Raw genomic sequence first — 26,032 nt, 5'->3', positions numbered from 1 at the left:
GCTTTGTATGGAAAGCCCTGGTGTGGTTTAATGATTTAAAGAATCTGTTGCAGATAATGTTACCTGGTATTGGACTTCAACCTTGTTGTCTTTGCTTTACTGAATGTACTAAACTTCAGACTTAAGTGACACACACCCTTATTACAATTCCAAAGTTAGAAGCTAAACTTTCAGGGCAAAGTCTAAAATGTTATTGGGCGATGGCATCAAAGAAATTAGGCCTGTAGTCATAGCAGTTGGAAAAATACTGAAACATTTCTCATTGCATAAGAAAAAAAGTAGCATTATCATATTCATAACCACACTATAACCACTATAATGTCAAACTGGAGTTTCAAGGAGCAAAGTTTGAGAATCTGGTTGAAGCTTATTTTATTAAACAATCCAGAATGTGAAATTATTAATATCACGTGAAGGCAGCATAAATGAGAAAAGCATACCTGGGGAACAACCAGGAAACAGAAACGAGGTACAGGAAATACAACATACTACAAAACAAGAGTCCATATAATAAAACAACAACAAACATTAAACAATGTGACAAATTGACTTTGAAGGGGGAGTGCACAACTACCATAATTTTAAATGCATAAAATGTAATTTTCAATTAACTGAAATTAAAAAAACAAAACAAAACAAAAAAAAAACTATTTTTTAATTATCAACTTGTCAAATATTTAATTTCACAGTTTTACAGCCCTGTAAGTTCAGTCAGTGCTGCATTCACCAAGCTCAACCATTTAAGTCTGTTACTCATGTTGCAAGAGAAAATAATGAAACTATTATTTTGTATTATTTAAATGTTTTGAGCTAATCTGGCCAAAATTTCTTACCCTGTTACTTTGTTGTTGTTGTTTTTCTGCCCATTTAATTGGATGAATTAAATGGCAAAACCAGAATATAAACAGAATATAGAAATTTCTTTTAAATCTGTTTGACAGAAGCTGACAGTCAACATTTTATTAAGTTTAAGAACCTTCATATTTATTTATTTAACCATCAACATATTTATTATAGGTATGTTTTATGTACACAAATGTAAAACGTTTTGTGGTATTAAATATTTTTAAATAAGTAAAATCATTTAATTTTCGTTTATATATTTTGGTATTCTCTCTCTCTCTCTCTCTCTCTCTCTATATATATATATATATATATATATATATATATATATATAAATATTTATTAATATATATATATATATATATATATATATATATATATATATATATATATATATATATATATATTTTTTTTTTTTTTTTTTTTTTTTTTTTTTTTAACCATTGTTGAAAAGAAAATACAAAGTACTTAATACTTTAAACGTAATTCAAATTGAGGTCGCCATATCTGGGGAAAGTCCTCCTTTCTGGAGCTTCAGTGGGGCAGTGTATTTTAATGAATACCATGGTATTTACGTGGTAGCCTACTCAAGGTTACTTTCCACGAGTAGGGTACAAAGTTTGTACCCTCTAGAAAGGAGGGGTTTCGCCAGACATGGCAACCTAGACAGAAAGACACGCGATTTTACTGGATTTCCTGTTTCCGGAATTCCGAACGGACTGACTGGCTGTCGGCGAATGAAATAAACAAAGACTTACAAATCAGACTCCAACACCTCCTCTCCTCACCTGCAAACATGGACACTGGTGCGTATGTGTAAATATTGTCTCTCGCAGATCGTGGGTGTGGGCTGAGGGCTCAGAGCTTCACAAATGTTCATGTGAATGTAGTAGCATTGTGTGGCTAACTAGCCCGAGCTGTTTACTACTACAGCTGAAAGTGACTAAGCAAAGATGTGACTTTTAACTTTTGATCGCTTATGCTCGAGTTAATCACTGGACTGACACTTTTAATGGGTTAAAATGAATGCCTACGTGTAATTATTTGAAATGGAAAGGTTTGTAAAGTGAAAGAGAAGCTAAACACCGGCAAACTCCAGAAACATGAATGGAGTCAAACTGAGCTGGCTGTCAATCATTTCAGACAGAGTCTGACACTTTCATTCTGTCTAACATATTTTGTGTCCCAGAAAGTCATATATAGATCAACATGTCTCACCATTCATGATTACGCAATGTACAAGTGAATGTTTAAATGGACAGTATCACACTGCAGGACTGTAAACTGTGTGTCCTTCTTTGGTGTTTGTGCCCTTGTTTGTTGCCCAGGACTGAGTCAGGAGAAAGCATCAGCATTTGTCAAGCGCTTCCGCTCAGAGCCTCGATATCTGCTCGCCCAGAACGTCTCGACTTGCATTGATCCTTTAGAGGTGTGTCTGCATCGGCAGACAGTCCAGGACACAGTACACATCTTCCAGCACAGCATTCCCACAGAGGGCAAACCTGTTACCAACCAGAAAAACTCAGGTACCTACACTAAAATAAAGTTTCGCAAATGAATTGTGCATTTGACATTTAAAAAGATGTCCACTTGAGTGGAAGGTGTCAGTCAAAACAGTAACTGAAAACTTGTGTTTTTGCATGATGTGAAATCCAAGACTACTGCTTAACTTTTTCTTAAGAATTAGCAAAACAACAAAATTACTTTGTCCATCCCTTTCAAAAGACACATTTCACTTGTACTAGGTTTGGAACAAGGAAGTAAGCTATAGCAGGATATTTTTATAGAAGTACACGGGAGTAATATTTGCATAGCAAATACAGTATTATGTATTATTTGAAAAACATCCATTATAGGGTTAGTTCACCCCAAAATTAAAAATCTGTCATTAATTACTCATCCTCATGTCGTTCTACACCCGTAAGACCTTCGTTCATCTTTGGAACACAAATTAAGATATTTTTGATGAAATCCGAGAGCTCTCTGACTCCTCCATAGACCAATTTCGAAGTCCAGAAAGGTACTGAAGTCATTGTTAAAACAGTTGACGTGACTGCAGTGGTTCAACTTTAACGTTATGAAGCGGCGAGAATATTTTTGTGTGCGAAAACAAAAATAACAAATTTATTCAACAATATCTTCTCTTCTGTGTCATTCTCGTACGTTGTTTACGTTTTACGGCATACGTCAGAACGGCGGCATAGTATTGGCTGACGCTATTCACGTGAGCAGCACGACACATGCATGTGATGCTGACGCAGGAGCCGGCCAATAATGAGTCGGCGTTCTGACGTAGTACACGAAAGTGCTGAATATAAACAGCGTATGAGAATGACACAGAAGAGAAGATATTGTTAAATAAAGTCATTATTTTTGTTTTGTTTTTGCACACAAAAAGTATTTTCATCACTTCATAACATTAATGTTGAACCACTGTTATGTGAACTATTTTAACAATGCCTTTATTACCTTTCTGGGCCTTTAAAGGTGCAATGACGTTGCTTCCTGTGTGGTTCAGAAACCCTTGGATTTCATCAAAAATATCTTAATTTGTGTTCCGAAGATGAACAAAGGTCTTACGGGTTTGAAAAGAAATAAGTGTGAGTAATTAATGACAGAAATTTATTTTTTGGGTGAACTAACCCTTTAACTACTTTCTTGTTTGGTTTGACCTGGCCTCACTGTCTATGCTTGTTTTTTTTTTCCATCAGGGAGATGTTGGATCTTCTCATGCCTCAATGTAATGCGTCTTCCATTTATGAAGAAGTTTAACATTGAAGAATTTGAATTCAGTCAGTCTTATCTTTTTTTCTGGGATAAGGTAAGTCAGCGTTACCACTCCTTGTGATTTGCGTTTTCAAAAACAATGATTAATTTGAGAATTGACTATTTATTTTGCACCAGGCTCCGAGGTTGTAACTCTGCTGTGTTGTTTTTGCTGTGTTTTACCTTCTCTCATTGTGTTAATGGTAAAGGTGCAGTAAATCCTCTTTTTGTGTGAAATGTATTGTGTTGCCTGGATGTTTGTGGCCCACTGTGTCCCCTCTTTGCCCCTTCACCTTGATGGTACACACCCCCTGATTGTGTGTATTTCTGTTTTGTCTCAGGTGGAGAGGTGCTATTATTTTCTGCATGCCTGTGTGGAGACAGCCCAGCGGAAGGAGTCAGTAGATGGCAGATTGGTCCAGTTCCTGCTATCAAATCCTACCAATGATGGTGGACAGTGGGATATGCTGGTTAACCTCATTGGTCAGTTTAGCTCTGTTGCATTGGTGCAACTAAAGTGTTTATTGTCAATTGATAATGATAAATGATAATTGATATCCATGTCGTTCACTTCAGACCAAAATTGAAATTCTTCACTTTCGAGATGCATTTAAACTTCTATGTGTTTTTCAGAAAAATACGGTGTCGTCCCTAAGAAGTGCTTCCCCGAGTCTCACAGCTCAGAGGCTTCCCGTAGAATGAATGATATCCTCAATCACAAGGTGGGTTTGAAGTTACGCTCAACTCTTGAAAGCTACTCTGAGTCTGCAGCGTTGTATCCCCTCAAGCTTTCATGTTGACATTTACCGAATGAGGATTTAGTGGATGTGTATGAGCGTGGACTCCATCATAGAAGCACTCTTTGAGTCACTGGATGAGCAGAGGAGAATGTCACTAAGGTCACTTCCCTTGTCTTGTAGATAAAGGAAGAAGCAGTTGGCAGTTTTGGTCTGCGTGACATTTAATGAAGAACTAAAACAAATATGAGATAATGTACCAGAAACGATTAATCAAAGGCAACCAGTTTTATTTTAGTATTAAGTAATACTAAAATAAAACTAATAGTATTTATATGCTATTATGTTTATATTTTCAGTTTTCATTTTCATTTTAGTTTAAGTTTAGCAATTTTGTGCTTTTATTTTTTTATGATTATATTTCTGTTTAGCTTTATTTTAATTTTGGTTTTAGTTTTAGTCATTTTAGTACTTCAGCCAAGTATCAATTATTTGCCAAGGAAACATTTTAATTTTCATTTAAAAAAAATCATTAAAAAAAGTTTTTAAATTTAAAATGTAAGTATCTAATATTTAATTTTATTTAAGTTTTATTTTAATTACCCAAAATGATTTTATTTGTTTTAGTTAACCAAACCTATACTATGAAGGCAACCTGAAAAGATTGAAGGCTGAATCTTTTTTCACGGCCTAATTCAGAGTCATTAAATAAGTTTCTAAAATGAGCATATTCATAATGTGATTGCCAACATTGCCTTATAAATAACTGTTTGTCTGGGGTTATATATATATATATATATATATATATATATATATATATATATATATATATATATATATATATATATATATATATATATATATAATATTTACTTTTTTTTTTTTTATGAGAAAGGCAGACATAGATTGTCAGCATCTAATCTAATCTAGAGGTGTGACAGATCATACTTCAATATGGACCAGACCCCATGGATCAACAAATGATTCGCAGTTTAGGTGCAAAGTTTAACCATCATAAAGTGAAAGTTTATCATTTGCACCTTTCTAAGTCTTAGCAATTTAAGCATTGAAGGGATTTTTAAACCATTCAGAGCACATGAAGAGACAAAAGAGAACTCAATTCTGAACACAGAATTGATTCCTCTTTCACGTCTCCTTGCGCTTGAATGGACACATGCACACAATTATCTCAAAATTCCCATCTCTGCAAGTATTCTCGTAAACACAGTCGATTATGTCTGAAGTGAACGTAAACTGTTGAGAAAGAAATCGGATGTGTATCATTATATTCAATCTGTCCATTAGGTCTTAAAGGGTAAGTTCACCCAAAAATGAAAATAATGTCATTTATTACTCACCCTCATGTCGTTCTACACCCGTAAGACCTTCGTTCATCTTCGGAAAACACACATTAAGATATTTTTGATGAAATCTGATGGCTCAGTGAGGCCTCTATTCCCAGCATCTTGCCAGTACTTCCTCTCTCAAGTTCCATAAAGGTACTAAAAACATATTTAAATCAGTTCATGTGAGTACAGTGGTTCTACCTTAATGTTATAAAGTGACGAGAATAAACAAAAAAACAAAATAACTTTTCAACAGTATCTAGTGATGGCCGATTTCAAAACACTGCTTCATGAAGCTTCGGAGCTTTATGAGTTGAATCAGTGGTTCGGAGCACCAAAGTCTGTTCCTGTTTAAATTTCTGTTCCTGAATGTTACTGTTAGACATTACTCTATTTGTAACTTTGTTCTATTGTATTTATCTATGCTTGTAATGTGTGTACTTGCTCTTATTTTACAAACTGTTCACTTGTCTTTAATGATGTTTGAACTTTATTTGTTAGGCTAGTAGTTTTTGCTGCGTTCTTTAAGTAATAAATGGAATGCAAAGGTTTTTTTTTTTGCTGATCCGAAAAATTATCAGATCCATGAATCAATAACTGTAATATAATCCAAAAATGAATTTTGTGTTCTGTTGCACCCCTAGTATGGTCTTATATAATTTGACACATTCTCTACTATATATATTAGCAAGTAACATATATTTTCTTTTGAATTGCTTTAATGATTAGCATTTGTTTGTTTGTTTTGCAGTTGAGGGAATATTGTCTAAGGCTGAGGAACATGGTGGCCAGTGAAGCCACTAAAACTGAGCTATCTGACACTATAGACACCATGATTGAGGAGGTGAGTTTATTTTTGGAGCTTTGTTTTATCACAATGGGATAGTTGAGCTTAAAATGAAAATTCGCTGATTATTTATTCACCCTCACGTCGTTCTAAACTTCTATGCTGTTAAATGCATATGCACTTAAATTACATCATTAAAGATCCTGCCACCATATTGATTTGATTTTCAATAATTCCTTTGTATTCAAACTAAAAAGATAACACCATATGAGTTTGTAATGACATGAGCATAAGTAAAAAAATTGATAATTACTATTTTTAGCTGAAATATTCCTTTGTGCATTTCTTTTATGCCTGTTGAGGGAGCTGTTTCACTGCTGATGAGACCACCAGTTGAGGTTGCTAGACAATATTGCGAGGTTATCGTTCACAGGCTTGGCTGAAAACTCTTGCATATTTCACATAAAGTGTGAAACTGTATGAGGACAGTCAAGCTTACTTTCTAAAATTATGGGATTTGCAACTGTTTGTTCCTTATCGGCGGTTGCCAGCTCTGAGAACTTCCCTGTCATATCAGCTCTCAGAAACATAAAAGATTTTCTTAGACACGTTTCCAGAATCAACCAACAGACAGGCAGTATGATTACAGTTTTTTCACAGGTCTTTTTTCAAAGATCAGCATATACCTGGTGTAATATTTTACACGAAATGTATATAAGACAATGTAGAAAGTAAAACAATTCCATTATAAAACAGTATTATAAATTTCACTTTAAAAAAGAAACCCTTCTTCTTCAAAATCGCATACGATGAGGTCCAAAAAAACGAAAATTGGACATAAAGTTTAAGGAATTGAAATACTTAAGATTCTGCAATATTTCTAGGTAAGCAAATTTACTATGCTGCTAATATATATCGAGAATTGAAAGAATAAATAGTAGCTTATTAAACTTTAAATAGTCTGTTGTTTGTATATGTATGTCAAACTGTAAGTGATATAAAGTATTGACGTAAAAACTTGATCTGACAAAACATGCACATCAATAATTAAAAATCATTTAGCAGTAATGATTTAAGCTAAACAATACAATTTTCAACCACCTGTGACCCAAAATGAGCACATACAAAGCATGCCCTGGTTTTGTAAAGACCTACGCAGGTTAATTTAAAAGTTTGCACGTGTTTTATGCGTGTGAGCGAAAGAAAGAGCGAGCTGGGCAGAGAGAAAGCAAGTGCCTGCAGGACTTGATGATAGAATGTTCCACAAACATGATTGTTATCACCCGGTGCCTGTCGTTGAGTGGCAAAGGCAATCTTACTCGCATTATTACTTTACCTCCGCCATCTGTGAAGGGACGACGCACAGCGCGCACGTCTAAGTTAATATCTCTAGGCTCATGCTCTGCGTTTCTCTCCCCGGACAAACACATACCCGAGTACGATCTGCTTCCCTTTAAATCTGGTTGTGAAACACACTCTCCTCTCCCTGTGTTTTCTTGTATTTGACGGGATGTTTGTTTGTCCACCTGGTGTTGGTTTGTTTTCTGTAACACTTCACTGGCAGAGGAGTTGTTGAGAAGTGTGTTTGTGTATTTAATAGGGACGTGAAGAGATGTTATTTTATTTTTATTTTTATTTATGAGATCACATGGGTCATATCATATTACGTCATATTATTTATGCAATTAAGATTGGATGTTAGTATAGCGTAAATGAAAGGAGCATTACGCATGAAGTCGGAGCTGTGGTCTTGCACATTGAGTTTGTATGAGAGTCGAAGTTTCAAAATCAGCCTGTATCATGTTCCCTTGGCTTTTATCTGTCATTCCATTCATAATCTCTAGTAGATCAAAGGTGCCCTTGTTTAACTGGTGTGTTGGCAGTGCTGGACTGAACAGTGTCACACTTTACACTTTCCGGACTCTATTTGACAGATCTCTGTGCAGCAGAACACACAATCAGGTTTCCAGCCTTTGACAATGTTTTTTATTATTATTATATATATATATATATATATATATATATATATATATATATATATATATATATATATATATATTTCCCCCTGAGGCTTATCTATCTATCTATCTATCTATCTATCTATCTATCTATCTATCTACACATATCAGGGGGGAAAAAATTCACACACACAGTACTGTTATACTGAAATATTACAATTTAAAATAACTGTTTTGATACATTTTAAGTGTAATTTATTCTTGTGATGCAACGCTGAATTCTCAGCATCATTATTTCAGTCTTCAGTGTCACATGATCCTTCAGAAATCATTATAATATGCTGATTTGCTGCTCAAGAAAAATGTATTAATATTATCAATGTTAAAAACAGTTGTGCTGCTTAATATTTCTGTGGAAACCGTCGTGCACTTTTACATGATTCTTTAATGAGTAAAAAGTTTAAAAGAACAGCATTTATATGAAAGAGAATTTTTGTAACATTTAAATGTCTTAACTGTCATTTTTAAGCAATTTAATGCATCCGTGATTGAAAATGAAATGAAAGTTAGTTTCTTAAAAAAAAAATCTTTTGAAGGGTTTTTGTGTGTGTGTAGCTCTGAAAGTTGTTTTTATAGTACATCAAACTCCAAGGGAAATTTGCTGATATAACAGTTTTAATCACACAATCAATTCATCATGATTGTGTTTCATAAACATTCCGTTTTCTGTCATAGTCTAGCTATGATAGAGATAGGATTTTTTGTTTTTTTTGGGGGGGTTGAGCTCTGGTTCATCACTGTTATGCATAATTCTCTGCAAAGACATACTGAAATTCCCTTGAGGAGTTTGTTTGTTTGCAAGGGCCAAATGTGTTTCATGTTTACATGAAAAGTTCAAGTTAATCAATCAAATGAATTTGTCAGCTGTTCACAGCCTCTAATGGCTCATCCAGGCATGCTCTAAATTATATTTTGGCTTGCGTTGTGTCATATCTGCAATGTAACAAAAGCAAAATTTTGACACGCTGTCCCTCGTTGAACTCCATACTGTTTACTTGCAAAGCTATGTTTGAGAAGCAGATGCAAACAACAAAAATGGCAGGATATGCTCTGTGGTTTCGGTACTAGGGTCTGGCAAATGAATAGAAGAACAATATTTACGATGAAGAGCTTGTAAACAGATCCACGTACCTTCCCACGGGCTACTGAAATCGTGCCATGTTATGTTTTCATACATCTAGCAATTTGCATAGCTGATTGCTTGCACATTGATTACTTTGACGTGAGACAGTCAGCCAGTATGTTCCTTTCCTTGTCAACAAACACCTGTATGCCATAATCATACCTGGAGCACCTCATGCCCACATGAAGGCATGTTTTCAGTCAGGAGCAGGTGCTTGTGATCCCAGATAAGCCGGTATCTTAACCCACTAGACTGAGAGGTGACGTGTGTGGCGTTGGATGGGTATGACCGTAGGTGACCTGAACCATCCTCACATCAGTCCCACTCCACTCCATGAACTTTTTTGTTTTGTTAGTTTTCATTTTTGTATATTAATTTATTTGTTTAACTTTTATTTTTTGTTTTATTAGGGGCCAAGCACCGAAGGTGCTAAGGCACCTATTGTATCCCTTAGTTTTCTTATTATACTTCCCGAATGGGAGTCAATGGCAACGGAACATGAGAAATGATTAAATTTGGCACAATTGTAGAGATAGTCATGAAAAGTCAATGGACCAAATTTCGAGTCTCTATGACCAAGCTCTATAGCGCCACCACCAGTTCAAAAATTCACTTTTCTAAAGGTTATAACATTTTAAACATTTGCTCTAGAAAAATCTAATTTAGTACATCTGATTCGTCTCTTTATGCTGATACCATTCAACATCTTACATTAAGACTCCACCCATTACAGTAGCGGCCATTTTGAAAAATACAGTATTCCATTTTTTTGCTACTCCATCAAATTTTGTCCAGACTTTGATCACATAATCTTTGGACCAAGCTGCATAGAAATTACTGAATAGAATTTTTTTTTATGTACTGGAAAAAAAAGTTATGATGTCACAAAGTTAACAAGGTCGACCCAAAATTGGTTTCAGAGGCTGTATCTCGGCCAAACTTTGAGCAATCGAAACAAAAATTGGTACGCTTCATCAGAACCATGATCTGAGGGTCCATGCAAATTTGGGAACAGCGCCACCTACAGGTCATGAGATCTGAAAAATGGCTATTTTGGCCAATAACTTTTGAACAGTTTGTCAGAAAATCAAAATCTTGGTGTCTATGGATTCCTTGGGAATCCGAGGATACCAATTTTGTCAATATCAGCTGAATTTTTGAATTTTGTCATAAATTGCAATATCTTTTAAACAATTTGACATATCTTCACAAAAATTGGTACGTATCATCATCGGAATGTCCTTAAGGAACCTGAGAAGTTTGAACACAGCACCACCTAGTATTCCAGAGATATAATGAATTTTGCAAAAATGCTTATAACTTTTGAAAACATTGTCCAAAATGTATATGCTTTGTCATTTTATTCCCTGGCTAATGCCAATTCCGACGATGTGTCACTTGTCATTTTCCACCATGTCCACCATATTGAAATAAATGAAAGAGTTTTTTCGCTACTCATCCTACAAATTTTTTTTCCAATTTAGTCCAAATTCGGCACAGATTATCTTTGGACCGAGCTGCACAGATTTTTGATATTTGCTACCATTCCCGAGATATTTGTCTCTGAATGTGACCTTGCCTCTGTTTGTTGTTTTATGTTAGTTAGCTTAGCATGCTAATGCTAATGGTTTATTTTGTAAAAAGAATTATCTAAACTAAAATTAATAAATATAACGTGGTGCATTTTTATTAAATAAAAAATCTTCATTGTGAGTCCATTCTCACATGAACCACTCAAATTTGACAAGGGTGCAAAAGCGTCTGCCCAATGGCGCAATGAGTTGAGTGTCACTCACCAGATCCATAGACTGTGGGTTCAAGTCCCGTGTGGGGCAACTTTTGAAATTGTTTGAAATGTGTCATTTCAATTCCTTTATTATCCCAATAAGTATTGTACTAGTCTTTCTTCTTCTGATTAGAAATAAATCTGTTTTTGTTCATTCTGTGTTCATTTTCATCTCAGCTTCTGGTTTGTTTGTTTTTTTTTTTGTTTTTTGTTTGTTTTGTTCTTCTTGCTCCGCATTGCACTAAAACCCAGACATTTTTTCTGATTATTTCTTATTCTGTTAATTTTGAGTTCTTTTTCACCTCTGCTTCTGAACCAGCTTTTTTCATGTACATTCAATTTCTGCTGTTTTTTTCTCTTCTAGCTCCGCACTGCGCTACAACCCAAACATTTTTCTCATTATTTCTTATTTCATTTTTCTCATTATTCTTATTTTCGATGCCTTCGGTGCTTGGCCCCCAATTGCTGTTTGCAGCTATATTTTCAGTTTGTTGTTTTTTTTTTTTTATTTATTTAGTTTTTTTTATTATTATTATTTTTTTTTTTTTACGTTTTTTTTTTCTTTTGCATTTTATTTTTATTTAGTTCTGTGGGGTCTTTCATTTTATTTGTTTGTTTTTTAAGTTAGTTTATTTCATCTTTTTCTTTGTAATTTATTTATTTTTTTATTGTTGTTTTGTGTGCTTTAGTTTGTTTTTTTAATTTGCCTTTTTTTTGGTCATTTGTTTTTTAGTCTTTTGTTCTTTTTCTTTTTTTTTATATTGTATTTAGCTTTTAATATTGGTTTCGTTTTTTTAGGGTTTTTTTGCCTTTATACTACTGTTATTTATAGTGGCAATGACTGATAAATATCATAAGCCACATTTGATCTCATAATGCCCTGCATGAGCACCAAGCTCTGGCCGTTTGGAAAAAATTAAAATGTTTTCCTATAACATCTCACAAATGCTTTTGCCAGTCTGCTTAGGATACAGTAGGTTTTCATGCACCTTCTTTTAGATCAAGTGCCTATTGCTTATTCTATACACACAAATGCACATTTGATTTCAGAACAATTCAAACGTTGCCTCCGTACACCTTGCTCTTGTTAAGTTACTCTGACTCACAGATCCTACTTTATCCCAAGTCAAGGCATGACAGAACAACCAGAGGATATGAGATTTAGTGCTTTTAGTTGAGACATTTTGTTTTTCTTGAGAAAAAGCTTTATATACGTGCTCATCTTCCCGGCCTGTGAGCCAGCCGCTCCTCCCTGGTTGTGCCCCTCGGCACTTCCTGCTGCCCTGCGGCCACCCATCCTCAGACAGGTGTTTCAATATTGACTCTCTGGCTCTGTACTGACGTCAGTGAGCCTCAGCCATTGTTTTGCGCAAGCGGCACTTTTCAACAGGCAAAAAAAGAACCCAAAAAAAAAAAAACAGGCGCCCGTGTTGTTTGGACGGTCCTGCAAGTTTATCTAACCTGCCAAGGAGGAGAGAGGATGTGAGAGCGTGCGACGCAGAGGCTGTTTGTGCGGTTAGAGTATCTGGGTCCAATGCCGGGTCAACGGGGAGGAAAGAGGGCCGGGCGCCGCTGGTATTTACTCTCCCTCTGGGTAGACTGGATAGAGAAAACAAACTGTAATGCTAAAGGGTGTTCTTTCCAGCATAGTGCTGGAATAGGGTGAGAGAGAACAGAGAAGGTTGGTTGGAGAAAACCTCTTTTTCAGAAGAGCATTTAAAGAGTACATTAAAGTGAAATATTTTTGGTTTATTGATCCTCATGTTCTTCCAAAGCCTTCTGTGGAAGCCAAATGACATTTTGCAAATGAAAGTGGATGATTTATGCTGTCAAACTCTCAATAGGACAAAAAAGCACCACTAAAAGTGGCTATCATGAGTCTGTATGTCCAGATTTTTTGCTTTTTTCTTTTGTTTTTGTTTATTTATGTAGAGTTTTATTTCATTTTGTTGGGTAGGTTTTTTTTTTAATTTAATATGTAGTTTTCCCTCAACATCTAAAAAAAATTAAGCTGTTTTTCTCCCAATTTTCCCTTTAAAATCTCCTACAAGCTTCTATTTACTATTTCACATAGTGTGAATAGTGTTAACCAGAAGTCTCTGTAAACTTCAGTTCATGTGGCGCATGTTTTTCTCAAACCACCTACTTGTATATGCCAAAAGAAAGAAGACAGGCGCATCTTATCTGTCCATTTTCTTGCCTTACTGCCTGCGAATTTGTGATTGACCAAGAAGCGCGTATTATCAAGGTCAAGTTAATCTTGGCTAAGAGAAATCCGCGCTCCAATATGTAAAGCCGAGGCCACGGTCAGGAGAGGCCAGGAAATGCCTGAGATTGGAGTAACAAAGGCTTGAGAACTAAAAACAGTTTGAGTTCAGAATAAAGAGTACCATAGTCAAACATTAGATGCCTCACACACAGTGTTTGTGTTCTTAGTGCTCATCTCAGCTACATCCAGTCAAAGCCAGAGTTTTCTCTAATGTGGTTTGTTTTCCCAGGTCTTATTTAACATATCACATCCATATGTCATCCATCTTTAGAGTTCAAACTTAATGTGAACTTTCAATCAAACATTTTTGAATTTTGGATACTTGTTAGATGCCATAAAGCTTGAGCTTTTAAAATGTACACTAACATTCAAAAGTTTGGGATCAGTATGATATGTTTTCGTTTTATTTGAAAGATATTAGTACTTTTATTCAGCAAGAATGCATTAAATTGATCAAAAATGTTGGTAAAGATTTATATTGTTACAGAAGATTTCCTTCTAAAACAATCCTGAAGAAAAATGTATCAGTTTCCACTAAAATATTAAATGGTTACTTTAAATTGTAATAATATTTCACAATATTACTGTTTTTAGCAAGAGGAAATCAGAATAATTTTTATCCATGGACCAAATCCATTGATTGTTGTGAATAGTGGCCAATTTTGATTTCATGTCTTTTTTTTTTCTTCTTCTTCTTTCATTTAATGCCAGGTGTTTCGAGTGGCCAGTGTGTGTCTGGGCAGTCCTCCAGACACCATCTGTTGGGAATACCGGGACAAGGACAAGAACTTTCACCGCATGGGCCCATTAACTCCTCTGGAGTTCTACACACAGCACGTCAAACCCCTCTATAACCTCCAGGACAAGGTTCAAGCAACACAGACTACCTCAGCTTCAGCATTAGTTACCTTCAGTGTGTTGTAGTGCTCACTCACAGGTTGTGTCATTTCTATGCAGGTCTGCCTCGTAAACGACCCTCGGCCCCAAAACCCCTATGGGAAGCTGTACAGTGTGGAGTTTCTGGGCAACATGGTGGGCGGCCGCAAAACACTTTACAACAACCAGCCCATCGACCTGCTCAAAAAAGCTGCTGCAAATTCCATCAAGAATGGAGAGGTAAAATCAACTAGTTGATGGGTTGTCTGAACAGTTAGGTCATTATAATTAGGCTGATTTCGAGTCATCCTTGCAAATGTTTGGGGATAGTATGATTTTTTTTTTTTTTTTTTTTTTCAGCATTTTATGATTTTTATTCATTAAAAGTGACGGTAAAGACATTTATAATATTACAAAAGGTTTTTATTTCAAATAAATGCTGTTCTTTTGAACTTTATGAAATTTTTTTTTTGACAAAATGTTAACCAGCACAACTGTTTTCAACATTGATTATAATAAGAAATCAGTATATTAGCATGATTTCTGAAGGATCACGTGACACTGAAGACTAGAATAATGATACTGATAATTCATCTTTGCCATGGAATAAATGACATTATAAAATATATTAAAATAGAAAACGATCATCTTAAATTTGAATAATATTTCATAATATTACAGTTTTTACTGTATTTTTGATCATATAAGAAGTGGGAGTGTAAGAGACTAAATTCTATTCTTGAAGATGGTGAATTTGTTACAAAAGAAATTTTTTGATGGTTGTAGTGCAGATAAATTAGAAAAGCAGTTTTTTTTTTTGTTTTTTTTTTTTTGTCTAAGAAGTTGCTTATCAAAATACATCTTTAAAGCACTACTATTTAAAAAATATTAAAGCTAAAAATATGTAAAATCTCTTGATAAACCTCACTAACCAAACAGCCATTTGCTGGATGGTTGTCCCATCACTATTTCTAGCCACATATTCCATCCTCATGAGACTTAATGTGCTTGTTTACACTGAGTTTGATCCCACTAAATGACACAAGTATAAATTATTCATGAAGTTTTTTTTTTTCCATAGTAATTTGCCGAGGTTTACATGCCTAAGTGTATTTTTGGCATGCAAAAAAAATCACCATTTTTTTGCTTTTTCGCTGTCTGGGTTTTGTTTGAAAGTCTTGTACATATTTGTCTTGACAATGTTACTGTTGGGATTTAGGACAGTGATGCTGTTGTTTAGCTAGGGCTTTAGGACGGTGATTTTCATAACTGAGCAGCTGAAAGTGGATTTCTGTATGTCTGTATTAATGAATGTCTTTCTGGCATCAGGCGGTGTGGTTTGGCTGTGACGTAGGCAAACATTTCCATAGCAAACTGGGCATCAATGACATGAATGTGTAAGTATTGCCTCTTCCTTCAGTTAAAAAGTAAGAGTTATTTCTGAATGTATTTATGACACTAAGGATTCCCTGTATGTTTTTGTAGGTTTAACCATGACTTGGTGTTTGGCATCTCAGTGAAAAACTTATCTAAGGCAGAAAGGTTGATCTATGGAGACTCCATGATGACCCACGCTATGATATTGACTGCCGTTACTGACAAGGTATTGAGAGAACAGCATGCTCAAAAACACAACGCACACTGTCAAACACACTCGGGTTGGATAGTACAGAAATTTGAGTGGTAGTTCTTTAACTACCACTATATCGCATGGGTTATTATGACCCTGCCTGCTCATTAACAGCTCTTGCAGTCAGTGTGACCTGGAGTTTTTTTTTTTTTTCTCCCTTTCTGCAGACATCCCGGCTGTTTTAATTACAAACAGTTTGTCTGTTTTCCCTCATAAGTCACCATATGCATGTCCAGAGTTCATTATTCTCTTCTCAGCAGCCGGTGGGCAGCCCCAGTGTACATGAGCTGTAAAGCAAAGCCTTCTTCAGTCTGTCCATTAATCAGTAAAAGATAGCCCAGGTTTAAAGAGCACCTAGACATTACACGTTTTGAAATATACACTACCGTTCAAAAGTTTGGGGTCATTAAGATTTGTTTAAAAAGAAATTAATACTTTTGTTCAGCAAGAAACATTAAAAGTGATAGTAAGTACATTTATAATGTTGCAAGAAATTCTATTTCAAATAAATGCAGTTTTTTTAGACTTTCTGTTCATCATCCTGAAAAAATGAATCTTGGTTTTCAACTCTGATGATAATAAGAAATGTTATTTAAATCTGCCCTTTTAGTATGAGGCATCTCTCATACATTTTCCCTATATATTCTTCCTTTGAGTTCTATTTTTCTATTTTTGCCACTGTTCCAGTGAGTTTAAATAAGAAATTTTCTTTTAGACAATGTTTTTGTGTGCTATGATTAAGCTTTGGCTAATTTCCTTCAAATAAATGAGAGTAAAACAGAGGTTCTGATTGTAGGCCCTTCCACATCATCTCTATCTACCCTGGCTGGTCAGTTAACCTTTGTCCTTAAATTTAGAAGATCATGTAAGGAGTCTTGGGGTAATTATGGACTTTAAATTTTAATAAGCAGATTAGTGTTGTTGTTGTTGTTGTTAATAGTAGCTTCTTTTATTTGAGATCAATCACTAAAGTTAAAAGGATAGTTCACCCAAAAATGAAAATTTGATGTTTATCTGCTTACCCCCAGGGCATCCAAGATGTAAGTGACTTTGTTTCTTCAGTAGAACACAAATGATGGTTTTTAACTCCAGCCGTTGCCGTCTGTCAGTCAAATAATAGGAATGAATGGGAACTTCTACTATAAGAGTAAATAAAACTTGCTTAGACAAGTCCAAATTAAACCCTGCGGCTCGTGACGACACATTGATGTCCTAAGACACGAAACGATCGGTTTGTGCGAGAAACTCGGTTAGTGAGGTCTGATCGCGCTCTGACAACAGAAGTAATGTCTAGCACTCATTTAAAGGTGCTAAAGAGGATGTTTTGTTTTATACATTTTTGCAATATTACTTCCAACTGTCTTTACTAACTAATAAAAAAATATTTATCAGGTGCACTGAAAGGAATAATAATAATATACATCATCTGTGCACGAGGTAGGGCCTTAAAAACATCAGCCAATCCTTTACGCGATCATCGCGTAAACGATTGGCCCTCTGGCTTGTCAATCACTGGCGTGACATTCCTTGTGAGAGACGTACGCAGATTGGCCCTCTGGCTTGTCAATCACTACCATGACGTTCCTTGTGAGAGACGAGCACGGCTGCGCGCTCCAGTAACTTTCCACACTCCACAGGCGCCGCATGCAATGTTTTTGTCCGGAGACAGGAGTAACAACTGCAGATTATGAGTTACCTGCGGTGAGTCCGACATAATGAATCCACTAACACGATACTGCGAATGCCGGTGGTAAACACTCGAGTTTTGGGAGGCGTTCCCTCGAAAGAAGGGGGGGTTGTTCTTACGCATGCGCTCATTTCAAAAACTCAGTAACAGTCTTTGGTTTCTCAGTCGACGAAAAGATCCTCTTTATCACCTTTAAGTATAAGCGCGAGACATCACTGTTGTCAGAGCGCGATCAGACCTCACTAAACGAGTGCTGAACGCAGTTGGACATAGTGGTGTTTTAGAGGTAAAAAATGATATAAATACTGTTCGGTTTCTCACACAAACCGATTGTTTCGTGTCTTAGGACATCAATGTGTCGTCACGAGCCGCAGGGTTTAATTTGGATTTGTCTAACCAAGTTTTATTTACTCTTATAGTAGAAGTTCCCATCCACTCGCATTATTTGACTGACAGACGGCAACGGTTGCAGTTAAAAATCATCATTTGTGACCCGCTCTGGCGAAATGAGTCGGAAGTCGCAACGTCCTATTTTAAGATATGGGCCGATAATGTGGAAAAACAATGAAAAAATTGATTTTTTTTAAAGCTAATTTCAAAGAACAGACTTTCAAAAATAATCTCCCAAAGTTTCGTAGTCCAGATAATTGAGTAAAGGTATTTAAATGGCTATTAAATTTGACATGGAATTCCTCTCGTCACTTATGAGCATTTCCCGGTATCCCCTGAAACGTCTCTGCTCTCCAAATATGGTGTTACACGTTGTATAGAACCAATCAAAAACGTAAACGCTGATTTTTATCAATGGGAAGCCCCGTTTCGACTGACGGGCACGCGATCGGTCCAGCCATCCTGTCAGACTAGCGCGCGCTCTGTGTAAACAAGCTAGCAAATCTCCTCAGTGTCTAGTTGTGAATCAGTTAGCGGTGATCGAGATGTCGAGTTAGCCAAAATACGTGCCTTTTGCTGTAAAGGGTGTAAACTCAACGATGGAGAGCCGTGTTTTCTGTCATTTGATGAAGATTTCGTTTACGAGATATGTCTGTCTATGGCCTTTCTCTCTCTCTCTCTCTCTCTCTCTCTCTCACACACACACCCTCTCTCTCAAGCAAAAATGTAGCACCTCTGTTCAATCTTTCTGATTTTAGTAAATCTTTGTAAAAGTGCCTTATAAAATATTAATTCAAATAAATACTTTAAAATAATTTGAGCTTCAGTCTGGTTTAATAGCATTTATATATATATATAAATGTCTTTGGTTAAATTAAGCTGTAAAATAAATAGTTTATCCCTTTAAATGCAATGGATTTTGAAAGATATCAACAAAAAACAGGCAAAAAACTTTAAAAGCGATTTTCTCAGGTTTTCAATTGGAAAAAGAGGGCAGACGACCATAATTCAAATGGGTATATCTTTAAAACCATTCAAGGTATGACTTTGACTAGGATTTCATTTTAAAGCTTATTGTCTCATCTTTCCATTGATACCAAAATCTCAATTTTGAAATTTGGGTCACTGTGACTCATTTTGCTGGATCAGGTCACATTTGTGTTCTACTGAAGAAACAAAGTCACCTACATCTTGGATGCCCAGGGGATAAGCAGATAAACATCAAATTTTCATTTTTGGGGTGAACTATCCCTTTAAGCACTTTCTTACCAGAAGCGAACTGGAAATTGTGGTCCATTCAATTATCGCATCAAGGTTAGACTGTTATAACTTTTTGTAAATGGGTCTCCCCCAGACCCGTTAACTCACCTGCAATTGGTGTAAAATGCAGCAGCACAGCTTTTTAACTGGGGTGAGAAAAAGGGACCCTATTACTTCCATATTAGCATCTTTACACTGTGAAATTTAGGATTGATTTCAAAATTCTCCTGTGTTTATAAGGCACTAACAGGCCTTGCACCCCTATTAGTGATCTCCTCTTCCTTCACTCTCCTTCTAGAGCACTTCTGATAAACTGCTTTTAAATTTTTATTTTTATTCTCTAGCTTTTGAATAGTCTTTCTTGTAAAGCACTTTGAGCCAACGTTTGTTGTTTTGTAAATGTGCTGTATAAATAAAGTTGATTGATGGACTTGAGCACCAATCAGCATATTAGTATGATTTCTAAAGGATCACGTGACACTAAAGACTGGAGTAATGATGCTGAAAATTCAGCTTTGCATCACAGGAATAAATTGCATTTTAAAATATATTAAAATAGAAAATAGTTCTTTAAATTGTAATAATATTTCACAATTATACTATTTAATTACGTTTTTGATTAAATAAATGTCTTACCAAAAGTCTTACCCATGCCAAACTTTTAAACAGTAGTGTATGCTATGAAAGTCTCATTTCATTCCATTTGTTTACGTAAGTAGTCAATTCAACAGGTGCTATTATCCTAAACAACTGGAATAACCTAGGGTGTGCTTTTCCCAAGGTCACATTGGTATTAGTTCACAGATCAACCGCTGCAAACCTAAAACCTTTCCATTACAAGCCCACATCTTTATCCACTATGTTAAAACAACCAATATGAGTGTCATGTGAATGGGATGGACTTTTTCTCTCTGTTTCTTCATCTTTTTCTCTCATTCTCAGAATGGAAAGGAGGAATGCTATGAGAAGTGGCGTGTGGAGAACTCGTGGGGAGACGATCGTGGGAATAAAGGTGAGGGGGTCGCCATCTGTCTGACAATTACACGTGCTTCTTAATTTAAAGATATTTGGCTTTTGACATTGAATAATTCAATTTGCAGCAGGATTAGCTCTTGGAGCTCCTTAGTCCGCTCTTCAATGACTTAATTTAACCCTTGTCTGAGAACACTGGGAGTCGGATATTTGATTTAGCATGGGGTCTGTGCTGGGCCTTTCTTGTTTCAGAGGTTTAAAGCACGCTGTGTGCGCTAGTCTTGTCATGCACATCTGTAGACCCGCTCACAGCTGGACCCAATGTCTATACCCACTGTCTTATTTAAAACAGACGCTACATTGAGGGGCTGTTTAATTAGCTCTGGCTGCCTGGAGAGAGAAAGAGTGTGTGCACACGCACACATGGCCATTTTCTTTCTGCTTACTTAGACCTGCATTCCTCAGAAGATTATAAAGATTTTTTTTTGGCCTGCTCGTTTATCGTAGAAAATTATTCCTTGCAGATTGCTTAATTTCTGCATTTAAAAAGATCAAAGTTTGCCTTAAAGGTGAAGCGTGTCATTGTTTCCATGATAAAATACTCTTTTCCTATGGTGGTTTAATGGGAGGAGACAACTATAAGAAGGTTTTCATAGGTTGACTTCCTCAAAGAGTGTAATCGCTATGGCTTTGTGGTGTTGCTATTTCTGTTTCACTTTTCTATCGTTCAAAAGTGTGGGGATAGTAAGATATGTTTTTTGGAAAGTAATTAATACTATAATAAATACCCAAAATTCAGGTGTGCCATGACAGGAATAAAATATTTTAAAACCTGTTAAAATAGAAAACTGTTATTTTAAATTGTAATAATATTTCACAATATTACTGATTTACTGTATTTTTGATCAAGTAAATGCAGCCTTGGTGAGCATGACAGACTTAAAAAAAAAAAAAAAAAACATTAAAACATTTTACTGATATACTTGAGGAAAGGGATTTTTTCAAAACCTAACTAGGGATGTGCATTTTTTTGGCATATATGACCAATATTTTTTTTTTCTTTTAAGTCGGGTTCACACTATACAATTTTGGCCACAATTTGACTGTGACAAATGAGACAAATGTTGAGAATCCTAAAATATTCCTCTGGTCCTAGGCCAAAATCTTTGATCACTAGTTGACATGTTCCCTGACAGCTGATTAATGACCATCGCGATCAAATTTGACCTCAGATGAAATTCTGGGAGTGTCAGAAGATTTGACGCACAGTCCTGCAGTGTCACTGTGACTAAAACAACCGTCAAATCAAAGACCAATAGGAGCGCAGAATGATGATGCAACAACAAACCACCACTTCACACACATTGTCTTCATTTTTTCCATTTTTCTTTTCAAGACAAGCCATGATCAAAATTAACGCTACAGATTGATTTTTGTTTGCTAGCCACCATTTTAATCCCACATGTAACTTTTAATTTAGATTACCTAATGTTGACTTGGTTAATCTTAAAATAATTTAACTGTTAAATTCTTTAGCAGATATCAAAATGAATATTCATTTTTCATGCTGTACATTGTTGTGATGCTGAAATTCACTTGTAGCATTTGAAACCACTTGATTTTTTTTATTTTTATTTTTTATTACTATCAAATTTTAATATTCTGTGCAGTAATCAACTGCCTAAACCACCTAGCAGTCAGTGTTGGGGAAAGTTACTTTTAAAAGTAATGCATTACAATATTGAGTTACTCCCTAAAAAAAGTAGTTACTTTTTATGGAAAGTAATGCGTTACATTACTTTTGCATTACTTTTTCTCACCTGGGCTGGGCTTGATTGTTTTTTAAAGGTGCCCTAGATTCAAAATTTGAATTTACCTCAGTATAGTTGAATAACAAGAGTTCAGTACATGGAAAAGACATACATTGAGTTTCAAACTCCATTGCTTTCTCTTTCTTATGTAAATCTCATTTGTTTAAAAGACTTCCGGAAAACTCGCGGATCTCAACATAACACCGACTGTTACGTAACAGTCGGGGTGTACGCCCCAATATTTGCATATGCCAGCCCATGTTACCAACATTATGAAAGGCATTAGACAAGGGCAGCCAGTAACGTCTGGATCTGCACAGGTGAATCAACAGACTAGGTAAGCAAGAACAACAGCGAAAATGGCAGATGGAGCAATAATAACTGACATGATCCATGATAACATGATATTTGTAAATTGTCTATCTAAATGTTTCGTTAGCATGTTGCTAATGTACTGTTAAATGTGGTTAAAGTTACCATTGTTTCTTACTGAATTCACGAAGACGAGCCGTTGCTATTTTCATTTTTAAACACTTGCAGTCTGTATAATTCATAAAAACAACATCATTCTTTATAAATCTCTCCAACAGTGTAGCATTAGCCGTTAGCCACGGAGCACAGCCTCAAACTCATAGAGAATCAAATATAAACATCAAAATAAATACTTTACTCACATAATTCGAAGCATGCATACAGCATGCATGACGAACATCTTGTAAAGATCCATTTGAGGGTTATATTAGCTGTGTGAACTTTGTAAATGTGCTGTAATATAATCGAGAGCTCATGTGGCAGGGAGCACGCGAATTAAAGGGGCGGCGCGCTGAAAAAATCAGTGCATAGTTAATGATGCCCCAAAATAGGCAGTTAAAAAAATTAATTAAAAAAAATATATGGGGTATTTTGAGCTGAAACTTCACAGACACATTCAGGGGACACCTTAGACTTATATTACATCTTGTGAAAAAGCATTCTTGGGCACCTTTAATAACAACAAAAAAGTTTTATTTATGGCAAATGTAAAGGCCCTTTCAGATCAAAAGTGAAATTAATAAGCTTCAGGCTGAACACAAATGTGTTGTTTATGTAAAGTCTTTTTTGCTATTAGTATGTTTGAATTGAATCATTGAAGGTCAGCAGCAAAGACATTTGTAAATAAAGTGAGATTAAATCAGAACAAAACTCAAAGCCTCGGCACTTACAATTTCTCTCAACATGGGGACAGGAGAGCTGTCAGTCAATAAATGTGAAAAAGTAACTAGTGTTACTTATTTGAAAAAGTAACTCAGATATTTTGTTGTAAATTTAAAAAGAATGCGTTACTTTACTAGGTACTTGAAAAAAGTAATCTGATTGCATAACTCAAGTTTCATATAATGCATTACCTCAACACTGCTAGCAACACCCTAACAACAATTAGAACATTCTGAGTGCCAACTCCAACATCCTGCTAGTAGCGCAAAATTAACACGGTTCACTTTTAACCCACTGACTTCAGTAGAAACATCTGCCAATGTTGTAAAAACAGCAATCTTACACCACACACGGCGTTTTAATACATGACAAATCACATTTAATCACAGCTGCTGATGAATTCAAAACATCACAGCTGCACATAAATCAGGACTTTTTGTGGTTTTCGAGCAATATTGTTTGACAGCTAGATGAGGAGGGGAATTTAAAAAATGTGTTGTTGAGGTTAAAGGGGTTAAGGGCTCTCAAATTGGTCATAACAGTTGTTTCCCCTGAAGATTAGACCATAACGTGATATACTCAAAGGGGCCGGGTTGACGTTTCTGGAGAAATACAGGCTTCGAGCTGTATTTTGCCTGTTTACATACTGTGGCACGAACAAGAGTTTGAAGAGAGGTATTTGTGTAACTGATTTTGACCGTATATTTATAATGTGTTCAGTGGCTCACTGGGGGCCCTGAAGATTGTAGATTTTATGCTTGTAAAAATGGAGTGATGAATAGAAAGATAAATATTCTTTCAGATCCTCTGAGTCCCCCAGGAATGGATGATTTCTATTGCAAATACAAAAACTGCTAGCTGCATAAATAAATATGGTGTTTGTTCTTCAGATTTAGAACAGTTTGTCACTGAGGCTTGACTCTGGCTCATTCATTCACACACATTACAAGTATTTTAATTACCAAAGCATTGAGCTGAGGTACCGATGCACAGAAATCCAACATGGAAATTCAAGCTCCACTGCTCTATTTGTTCTAGTACATGTTGTGCTCTGTTTCACTAGGTGTTTTTCTTCTGTTCGTTGGCCTGGTTGATGCGTCTTAGTCAACCGGACATGACCCGAGAGCGAGCGCTGTGTGAAATAAACCTTATCAACATCGTCTTCCTGCTTTTTGCAGGGCAAAACTTTCCTGATATCAAGAGTTTGTGCATTCTTTAAGCGATTAAGAAAGGAACTGGCTTTATTGGGAGCCACTGTTAGACACGAGAGGATCCAGACACACCCTGAATGAAAAATAATGTTCAAATATGTGTGTTTGCTTGTTTTAAAATCAAACCTTTTCAATTTCGAGAGGTGAGAACAGACGGGAGATTTAGACAGGGTGTGGCTCGTTCCCTCTGTGGGGAACAATGGACAACATGCCGCGCTAATTGGATCAGGATTTCATTTGACATCAGATTTGGTTAAACACTGTTTGCTGTTTAAGTTTTACTCACAAGCTTAATCGGCTTTCAGAGTGTGACGAAAAATCCTGTCTCACGAGGCGGGCACTAAATCGGACATCTCTCATGCCTGGACTTTATATAGTGGCATATATAGCTTAATTACAAGTTTAGTAGACTGAACTCTGTCCAAACCTAGGCAATCTGAAGAGCTTCTGCTATGGCAAATTAAATAGTGTTCCCCTTCTCCATCCCGCTATCTTTCTTTTGCTCCTCTCTTATTTTACCCGTTTATCTCTGTCTGTCCGTGCCTCATCTCTTCCTCTTCCTGCAGGATATCTGATCATGACAGACGAGTGGTTCTCAGAGTATGTATACGAGGTGGTGGTGGATAAGAGTTTCATCCCTCCTGAAGTGCTGGACGTCATGCAGCAAGACCCCGTCGTCCTCCCGGCCTGGGACCCCATGGGAGCCCTGGCTTAACCACAGGAGCCAAAGGCACCAGTCTCAGGCTGGTCTCCTTGACTCTGCCTCCAACTGGTTTTTAACCCTCCCATCATCTCTCACAAAAAGCCTGGTCTAGATAAAAAAAAAAATAAAGTTTTTTTGTCTCTTTTTTATTATCACTGGAGTCTGAGTGACGAGTCATTTCAATGCGCCGTTTGCTTAGAGGTCACCTGCTAGCATCTCTATTTTATTCTGGCATCTTTCAGATGATATATTACACTACTGTTCAAAAGTTTGGGGTCAGTAAGTTTTCCTTTTTTTTAGATTTTAAATTCACGAGGATGCATTAAATTGATCAAAAGTGATAGTAAAAACTCTTAAATTGTAATAAAAAACATATTTCAAAATGAATGTTTCTCTTCATCAAAAATCTCACATTTTTCAAAGCAGCAAAACTGTTTCTCATCATTGAAAATAATAAGAATGTTACTTGAGCACCAAATCAGCATATGATTTCTGAAGGATCATGTTACACTGAAAACTGGCTGATGAAAAGTCAAATTTGACGTCATAGGAATAAATTACATTACATTTTAAAATCTATTAAAATAGAAAACATTTTTAATTGTAGTAATATTTCAAAATGT

At 35.9% G+C, this 26,032-nt stretch overlaps 1 protein-coding gene across 1 annotated transcript; it reads left to right on the top strand.

The window, feature by feature from the left end:
• Nucleotides 1-1,463: 1,463 nt before the first annotated feature.
• Nucleotides 1,464-25,564, top strand: blmh (bleomycin hydrolase). The gene is made up of 12 exons (XM_048160025.1): nucleotides 1,464-1,649; nucleotides 2,172-2,369; nucleotides 3,555-3,664; nucleotides 3,951-4,092; nucleotides 4,243-4,331; nucleotides 6,444-6,536; nucleotides 14,387-14,542; nucleotides 14,633-14,791; nucleotides 15,881-15,948; nucleotides 16,037-16,154; nucleotides 20,461-20,530; nucleotides 25,273-25,564. Exons 1-12 carry the CDS (start codon nucleotides 1,640-1,642, stop codon nucleotides 25,419-25,421), a joined length of 1,362 nt encoding a protein of 453 aa, XP_048015982.1. The 5' UTR covers nucleotides 1,464-1,639; the 3' UTR covers nucleotides 25,422-25,564.
• Nucleotides 25,565-26,032: the final 468 nt, after the last annotated feature.

This window comes from Megalobrama amblycephala, linkage group LG16 (assembly GCF_018812025.1).
Source record: "Megalobrama amblycephala isolate DHTTF-2021 linkage group LG16, ASM1881202v1, whole genome shotgun sequence".
Taxonomy (NCBI): Eukaryota; Metazoa; Chordata; class Actinopteri; order Cypriniformes; family Xenocyprididae; genus Megalobrama; species Megalobrama amblycephala.
The sequence above is the reverse complement of the archived record's forward strand: the minus strand, read 5'-3'. Positions and strand labels throughout refer to the sequence as shown.

Excerpts from the sequence above, each read along its gene's own strand:
- blmh (XM_048160025.1), top strand. Across the intron at positions 4,332-6,443 it reads ATGATATCCTCAATCACAAG|TTGAGGGAATATTGTCTAAG; the intron begins GTGGGTTTGAAG and ends TTTGTTTTGCAG. Across the intron at positions 14,543-14,632 it reads TCTATAACCTCCAGGACAAG|GTCTGCCTCGTAAACGACCC; the intron begins GTTCAAGCAACA and ends ATTTCTATGCAG.